Raw genomic sequence first — 9453 nt, 5'->3', positions numbered from 1 at the left:
CTATCTGTGACTAAGAATACTTTCGAGATGAGTACAGCAGCGAAGTTCAATAGTTTTATATGTTTGTGGATTGACTTGTTATTTTTTGGAATCATTACTATATTGAAAATTTTGTGTCAAGATATATATCTGTCAAGATCTGTCAAGATATGTATCAACTTGGTATATATATCTTGTATATATAGTAGTTAGCATATTCTTCTCCTAATTAATAGGAGACCTAGCGTAATTGTTGGTAGGGTTCTGTACTCACATGTATATATAGATAATTGCTATGCTAATGATAGAGTGAATTTCTTTGGCCGCACAAATCTTGTCATGGTATCAGAGCCTTGTGCTCTGATTCTTCAATAGACTTCATTCATTGATCTCTTTTCTTCTCGTGCATGGCCACTTCCGATAATAAGAAGGATGGTGACTCATCCAAAAAGAGAGTAACCTCTCCATATGATCTAAATCCTAATGACAATCCTGGAAATCTGGTTACCCATGTTCAACTGAAGGGTGATAATTATGATGAATGGGCCAAAGCTATTTGTATGTCTATGCGTTCGAAGAAGAAATTGGGATTCCTGGATGGCACAATCCAACGTCCCGATGATGACTCTGATGATCTTGAAGATTGGTATACAGTGAACTCGATGTTGGTCTCGTGGATTTTCAATACTATTGAGTCGACACTCAGATCCACCATCTCTTACAAGGATAGTGCCTTCGATCTCTGGCAAGATATCAGGGAAAGATTTCGTGTGACAAATGGGCCTCGCATTCAACAACTTAAGGTTGCCGTTGTCGAATGTAAGCAAGGAAACTCAACCATTAGTGATTATTATGGCCGGATGAAAAAGCTTTGGGAAGAATTGGCAGACCACGATGCGATTCCGATGTGTCATTGTGGACGGTGTACATGCAACTTAACGAAAGCATTTGATAAGAGAGCTGAAGATGAGAAGGTACATCAATTTCTTATGGGACTTAATTCTGATATATATGGCACGATACGTTCCACCATATTGGGTAGTGATCCATTGCCCAATATGAACAAAGTCTATGCCTCTATGATTCGAGAAGAGCAGGTTCACACTGCTAGCTCGTCTAAAGAGATGAAAGGTGAAGTGATGAGTTTTGTTGCACAAATCAATCCGGGGCGTGGGCGTGAGATGGTGAAAGATCCAACCAGATTCTGCACTCACTGCAAACGCACTGGTCATGAAGCAGACAATTGTTTCCAATTGATTGGTTATCCTGACTGGTGGGGAGATCGTACTCGTGGTGTCGGGAGAGGCACTGGCCGAGGCAAAGGAACTGGACGAGGCCGTGGAGGAGGACGTGGAGGCCAGGCGCATGCAGCTATGGCTTCTGGGTCATCTACTAATGGAGCTCTTGAAGGAGGTTTGAATCAAAATGGTCTCACAGGAATAACTGAGGACCAATGGCAAATGTTGCGGACTTTCCTTAATGCACAAACAAAACCTACACTAAAGATGACTGGTAAGAATACAAATGTGACATGGATTATCGACACTGGAGCCTCTAATCACATGACAGGCAATCTAGAACTCTTAATTGATCTCCAGGATTTGATGGGGTGTCCGGTAGGACTTCCTAATGGTGAATCTGTTATGGCAACTAAGGCAGGGGTGGCTGTGTTAAACAAACACTTAACCTTGCATGATGTGCTTTATGTACCAAATCTGACTTGCAATTTGATCTCTATGTCTCAATTAATTCGTCAGAATAATTGCTTCCTGTTATTCACTGACATTTTATGTGCAATACAGGGCCGCACTTCGAGGATGCTGATTGGAATGGGTGAACAGCGGGAAGGGCTCTATTATCTTTGTGGCTCTTCTACCGTAAATGCAATTAAGACTGGTGACTCAAGCACGTTTGATCTCTGGCATAACCGGTTGGGTCACCCCTCCACTAAAATAATTGAGATGCTTCCTCATGTTGGCTCTCGAGGGTCTAGTAGCTTGACCAATAAAGTCTGTGAAGTTTGCCTTCGTGCAAAACAGACTCGTTCACGTTTTCCGCTTAGTGATCATCATTCTTTAAATATTTTTGAACTCATACATTGTGATTTATGGGGACCCTATCGTACCCCATCCTCTACTGGTGCTATTTATTTTTTAACACTTGTTGATGATTGTTCTCGTGCTGTTTGGATTTTTCTTCTCAATGATAAGACTGTTGTTCCTCAAACCATACGCAATTTCTTTTCCTACGTGCATAGACAATTCAACAAACAAGTTAAAGTGGTGCGTAGTGATAACGGCACTGAGTTCAATTCTTTGAAGCCTTATTTTGCTGAGCATGGTGTGATATTTGAAACTTCTTGCAAGGGCACGCCTCAACAAAATGGATGTGTTGAACGCAAACACCAACACATTCTAAATGTTGGTCGGGCGTTAATGTTTCAGGGCCATTTGCCTATTCAATTTTGGGGCGAATGTATTTTGACTGCTGGATACTTAATTAATCACACACCTTCTGTTCTTTTACATGGGAAAACTCCTTATGAGATTTTATATGGAAAACCACCTTCTTATGATCATCTCCGAACTTTTGGCTGTTTGTGTTTTGTTCATAATCAAGATCGCAAAGGGGACAAATTTGCGAGTCGGAGTAGGCGCTGTGTTTTTGTCGGTTATCCGTACGGAAAAAAAGGGTGGCATGTTTATGATTTAGATACTCATGAATACCTTGTATCGCGTGATGTGATTTTTTCTGAATCCACTTTTCCTTATTTTGCTCCTGTGTCCTCTCCTGTCACTGCTCCTTCTTCTGCATTGCCTACTGGTGTTGATGAGGTTGTCTCTAAGCCGGAACTTGAACCTATTGGCGAGCCTGAGCCTGAGCTTGAGCCTGAGCCTATGCCCATAGTTCTACGGGATGAACCAGCGCTCGATCATCTTGGCGAATCCTCTCGTCCTACTGATGAGCAACTTGAGGAGCTTCTGGGCCGCGGTCATCGATCTAAGCAACAATCAGTACTTCTTCGAGATTTTGTGACAAACACAATCACAACGTCGAGCCCTTCCCCCGCTTGTTCATCGACCCAATCGCCGTCCTCAGGTACGACCTATCCTATAGCACATTTTATGAACTATGATCGATTTTCTTTGCGACACAGAGACTTTCTTGCTACTCTCACTGCTGGACTTGAACCTTCTACATATACTGAGGCTGTTGTACATGACTGTTGGCGTGCGGCTATGCAACATGAGCTACAGGCCTTGGAGACTAATGGCACTTGGGAGTTGACGCATTTACCTCCTGGCAAGAAGTCCATTGGTTGTAAATGGGTTTATCGCATCAAGTACCATTCTAATGGTACTATCGAACGGTACAAGGCCAGATTGGTCATTCTTGGCAATCGCCAAGTTGAGGGCATTGATTATAATGAAACGTTTGCTCCTGTTGTGAAACTGGTCACCGTTCGCACTTTTCTTGTAGTAGCGGCTGCCCGCAATTGGGAACTTCATCAAATGGATGTTCACAATGCTTTTCTTCATGGTGATTTGAAGGAAGAGGTGTACATGCGACCTCCACCAGGGTTTTCTCCTCTCAAGCCTAACCTTGTTTGTCGTCTGAAGAAATCTTTATACGGGTTGAAACAGGCTCCCCGGTGTTGGTTTGCCAAACTTAGTACTGCTTTAAAGCAATATGGCTTTATTCAATCTTATGCAGACTACTCATTGTTTACCCTGCGTCGTCATGCCACTGAGGTTCATGTTTTGGTTTACGTTGATGATCTTATTATTTCAGGAAATGATAGCTCGACTATTCATCAGTTCAAGAATTACTTGAGCTCTTGTTTTCATATGAAAGATTTAGGTGCCCTCAAGTAACTTTTACACCGAATCCTATCAGGTCCTTATCAATTATCCAAGGTTTTATCGATCGTTGCTTATTGTCAAAACAATTGTCAATGTTCAATTATTATTCATTTAACTGTGTTAAGAGTATGCTAAAGTGTACATGATCAACTAGTAGTGGAGGCTACATTAGAAGTGGAGAGCCAAGCTTCACCATGAGACCAATTTAACGATCGGTAAATAAAGTTTGTAACACTACATATTTGCAGTAAGAAGTCAAATTTAAACAACATCCATCGATTCAAATTCCTAAAACAAGTATGACATTATTAAATAAAATTATTGTTAATTAGTTCTTTCATTTAAAACTACATTTATTAAAGTACATTCATCATACATATCAAAACACTTCACTAAACTTATTAAATTTATAGTTAATGCTCTCATTGAAAGAAAAATTAAGAAAGAAATCACCCAAAACCTGGGTAGTTTAACAATGCAAAAGCAAGAGTTGAGTTATGAATAGTAACTTTCATCTTATATCGTCCCCTTTCCTTGGTGGGTAATTTAGCAATTCTGCTTCTCTCCTTTTGTTTTCTCCATTCATGATTGACTATTTCTCGCATTGCTCACATAAGTTTCAAGAATTATTTCTCCTCCCACTGCCGCCTCCTCCTTCTCTTCTTGATTGGGCAATTTCAAGAGTCCTTTGAAGTAGACGCCCAAAGAAAGTCTCCAAAATTAACTAGGTGAATTTAATCAATTCACATAGGTACCAAAATTTAGACAACATCGTTGAGATTTTGTGTTTGTTATTACATAAAATTGAATATATTCAGTAAACAAATGGAAACGAAATAAGGGAAACATTAAAGAGTACTAAAAAATGGAAATATGCAATAGTCAGTAAATAATACTAAAATGAATCCCCTAATCTTGAATGAATCACTTTTACATTAACCTGGTAAACTTGTACACATTGATTAACCATAGTTGTTGAATCTCAAAGTTTGTTATTGTTAGACCATCTTAATTATGTGAATATTGACTACCTAAGAAAGTTTATGCAAATTGAGGCTTAGATGCATTGGTAGAGCAACAATTGAATTGAGTACTATGTTTACCATTTGTAAGATGCAAAAATGAGAACGTTATAAATATTTCAGAATTATATAGTAACTAGCTATTTACCTATGCATTTGCACGGGTTCTTTTTATCATCAAGATTTTGTTTTTAAATGAACATGGACACAAAAGAACTAAAATAACAAATTTATTAAATTTTGAAACACTAAATATAAGACAAACATTGAAACTAAATGATATAATATTTGTTATTGATGCACAATACACTAATTGGTTCTCAACAATCCCATATTGATGGTGATAAAGTATCGTGTAAGAACAATAAATACATTAGAGGTATATGAATATTTAATTACTTTTTTAAAAAAATGTAAAGAAAACAACTAATAAGAAATAATCTTCAAAGGAAAAAGAACAAAAAGATGTCCGCATAAAGAGCATGTGATCATGATTCTGAAAAATAGACAACTGATTTTGAATTTTCTAATTAAATGAAAATAGAATGTATCTTTTGCTTTTTTTGTATGCTAGAGAATGGATGGAAGATAATCAAAATTTTATAATTTATGATTGATCAAATATAAGGATATATATATATATATATATATGCGTGTGTGTGTATGAGCAGATATATATGTATGTGTGTGTATGTATTTTATATGTATATATTTGTGCATATATGTGTATATGTATGTGTGTGTATGTGTGTGTTGTTGGATCCTTAATCCAACATTGGTGTTAGGATCGAGGACAACCTAAGAGGGGGGGTGAATTAGGCTTTCAAAAACCTGCTAGAATATATTCAACCTTTTTTGACAGACAGCCCTTCTTTTTCAAGATGCTTCTCAATGAACAAGATAATATAGTAGCACAGGTATTAGTGAGATGAGGAGAAAAGCAGTTTATATAGAAAAGCAGTAAATGAGAGTAAAGAACCAAACCAGGCTTCAAACACAACTGATGTTTGACACCCTCTATTATATACCAAGTTACTTCAAGCTGAATAGACTTGCAACCAATCTTATGTGTACAAGGAAGGGATCACTTCCTTCTTGCCCCAAAACACACTTGGTCAAGCAAGGAAGTTTTACACACAGTCGCAAACCCTCTCTTTGCTACACTATTGAAGAAGCTATGTCACACTTGAAAAAACAGCCACACGAAGATTGCACATACAAGGAATACAAATGTTTCTTTTGAGTATTCTAGCACTTGAATCACTCACAATCTGATGTAGGCTTGATGTACAAAGTTATCCTGAGGTGGTTGACTTAGTTCCTTTTATAGGAGACCAGAGAATTCTTCAATTAATGCTGTCAACGGATAGAAGGCAGCTGAAGAGTCAACTAGCCGTTGGTGCTGTCGGACGTCCGATGCTTGGTTTTTATGCGTCCGAACGATATAACTGAGTTCTGGAAGTTTTCTCGAGTCTCTTAGGACGTCCGATCATGCGTCCGAGGGTAGGATGAATACTTGGTCTTTTCTTCTTCAATTCCTTCGGACGGCCGATGCATCCAAAGTGTTGTGTCCGAAAATCAGCAACATTTGTCGGACGTCCGATACACAGGTGTTGAGCGTCCGAACCAAATTAGTAATGGAGTAACTCCTGGCTTGTCTTCTTCGGACGTCCGAGTCTGAGTTCTCTACTCGTCCGAAGATGCTCAAAGAATGTCGGACGTCCGATACTTTCCTTTTGTGCGTCCGACATCATCCTCAGCATACTTCATTCCTTTCTGATCTTCTTTTTCTGCTTTAACTCTACGTACCTGTTTGGTTTATTTCTGAAAAGGATCTTTACAAAAAGTATTAGAAACATCCAATTGTTTTGTAATCATCAAAAGATATGAATTTGAGATAAACAATCTCCCCCTTTTTGATGATGACAAAACAATTGGATACAACACAAAATATGGCAGCTCCCCCTGACGAAGTGCATGAGTAATATATTACTCCCCCTAAAACTGACTCCCCCTAACTAGATGTTCTATACCATCAGTTATAAACCAAATCCAATTCCAATTCTCCCCCTTTTTGTCATCACAACCAGCAAATCAGTATAAATATTCATCACAGTTTGGAGTTAATCATCGAGCAGATGTCAATCAGAAACATTCATTCAACCAGCACACATAAAAACATTCATAACACAATACTTAGTTAAAGCATTCATAAACAGTAAAGAAACTATCCAGTTTTACAGACCAGGTGTCCAGCACTTAAAACAAAAGATAAACTATAGTCCTAGATTTTGGTGCAGTGACCTAGAAGTGCCTAGATAGTGATTTTAGATGATCCAGGCCTCCTCCTGGTCAGACGATACTGTTCAGGGTCCTCCTCTTCCTCAGTTTCTTCATCATCATCTTCAACTTCTTCCTCAGTAATTGGAGCCTTGCCTTTGTCCTTGGGCTGAGAACTAGAAGCTGGAGTAGTCTCATCACCAGTGGTTGGCCTTGTGGGCTCAGATCTTGGTTCTTTCTGATGAGCAGCTTCATTTGTTTCAGGTATAGGGGGCACAAGAAGATTCCTTTTTTCAAGAAAGGAGGATTGTTGGGCAGAGGTCATGGTCATCATGAGACCATCTTCAAGAAGCAGAACATGCTGTTTGAGGTCTTCAAGCAGGGAGATGACCTCAGAATTGGAAGGGAAGGACTTACTGGCAGACTTTCTGGGATGAATGGTGAAAGGAGACACATATCCTGACTGATCATGGGGAGTTCTAGGAGTGACAGGGGTTTCATGCAAATTTTTTCTTCTAGACTCGGCCACAGTTTCCTTGTAGCACCAATGACCCTCAAAAAATTTTAGATTCTTTCTTTCAAAATAAGCTTTGGAGAAAACTGAAGAAGCACTTTCTTTTGGAGATTTGCCAGAAAAGGGTATGTCAAAATGAGCAAAAATGGGGGTCAGAAATCTGCCATAGGAAAGCTTCCTACGACTGTCAGTGCTGATTTTGAGCAGGAATTTGCACATTACAAATCCAAAGTCAATGCGGATTTTTTCAACAAAGCAGTAGAAAAGATATAGTTCCATTTTATTTGCATCTGTTCTGTGGCCATCAGTTGGCACCAACAGATTCGAGATGATAGTGAAGATGATCAGATTCTGAGGACTGAGATCATCCAATCTTGCCTCAGCAGGGGTGTTGAATTTGGATTGAAAATAAGTCATGAGTTTAGCATTGTAAAAGTGATGATAGGCAGAAGGAAATTCCTCATATGAAAAGAAGTTTGCAATTTTTCCTTTGAAACTGGGTTCAATGTTGGTTTTCAAAATGGAGTTCACAATGTCAGGAGTTAACATGATGTCCACAGAATTGACCCTAGAGATGAGTTCAGTGTGTGATTTACCCTTTCTAAGATTAGCAAAGAATTGATATAGCATGTCAGGGTAAAAGACATTAGGAATGGTCAGAATATGGGTCCATTTCTGGAACTCAAACAATTTGACAACAGATTCAAGATCAAGTTTACGGAATTCATAGGGAATGATAAGTCTTTGGGTGATAAAACCTTTTTGAGAGACCAACTCAAATCTGTCTCTGGCTTCATCATCAATGAATTTCGGAAGAGGAGTGGGTTCTTCAACTGGTTGAGACACAGGATCCCTTTCAGAGCGTTTCTTGCTTGAAGTTTGTGTGGCAGATGCTTCCACATTTTGAGCCACAGATCTAGTCCTTGGAGACTTCCTGGTGGAAGGTTCAGGAGTCTTCTTATTCCCAGTAGTGTTCTCTTCATTCTGCTGATCATCAGTGGGATCAGCAGACTGTTTTTTCTTGGATTGAGGAGTGTTCTTCCTCTTAACGGACCTCTTTCTTTTAGCAGAGAATCTTGTGACAGTTTTATCTCCCTGGTCAGCCTGTTCTGGTTCCTCATTTCTACCAACAATGTTCTCTTCAGAGTTCTGCCCATCCAACTGTTCATCAGATGATTCAGCAGTTTGGATATCCAGTTTCCTTTGGGCAGTCTGCTTCACCTTACCACTACGGGTTATAGTCTTCTTTTTGGGTGCCACAGGAGGTGGTTCTAAAATTTCAATATCTTCATCCCTAAGCCTAAAGGATCGTCCGACACTAGAAGATCCTCCTCTCATTCTAACCATGATGCAATGTGGATATATTTTTGGATAAGAAGTGTGGTGTACAAAGAAAGAGTGCAGTAGGAACCAACTGATGAATACTGAGAAGCCGCAAGGAGAGGGTTATATGATTTTAGGGTTTCGTATGTAAATTAGGAATGTTGGGGTAGTTGGGTGTTAGGAGTGCCTTTTATGAATGATTAATGAGCAGGAGAGGTGTAATGGAGTTGGTTGAGTTAATTTTTTGAAACTTGGTTTGAGGAGAGAGGAATTTGAATTTCAAATTTTAGAGAAACTGAAAGGTCGCGTCCGAGAGTTATGAAGGAAAATGAATTGAGAAGAGTGGATAACTGTCTTATAGGACTCATTTTTTTGAGTGTCGGACGTCCGAACGAAGTGATGCGTCCGACACGACCGTCCGAGCCAGGGATTTTCTGGACCTTGGATGAAGAACACTGTCGGACGTCCGTTC

At 39.3% G+C, this 9453-nt stretch overlaps 1 protein-coding gene across 1 annotated transcript; it reads left to right on the top strand.

The window, feature by feature from the left end:
* The first annotated feature begins 386 nt into the window (after positions 1-386).
* LOC140014112 (uncharacterized) lies at positions 387-1236 on the top strand. The gene is made up of 2 exons (XM_072064511.1): positions 387-1115; positions 1219-1236. The coding sequence occupies exons 1-2, from the start codon at positions 387-389 to the stop codon at positions 1234-1236; spliced, it is 747 nt and encodes a 248-aa protein (XP_071920612.1).
* The last annotated feature ends 8217 nt before the right edge of the window (positions 1237-9453 follow it).

This window comes from Coffea arabica, chromosome 9c, assembly GCF_036785885.1.
Source record: "Coffea arabica cultivar ET-39 chromosome 9c, Coffea Arabica ET-39 HiFi, whole genome shotgun sequence".
In the NCBI taxonomy this organism is placed as follows: domain Eukaryota; kingdom Viridiplantae; phylum Streptophyta; class Magnoliopsida; order Gentianales; family Rubiaceae; genus Coffea; species Coffea arabica.
Note: the sequence above shows the minus strand (reverse complement) of the source record. Positions and strands in the feature narration are given on the sequence as shown.

Coding starts and splice junctions, on each gene's coding strand:
- LOC140014112 (XM_072064511.1), top strand. CDS start 387: ATGGCCACTTCCGATAATAAGAAGGATGGTGACTCATCCAAAAAGAGA.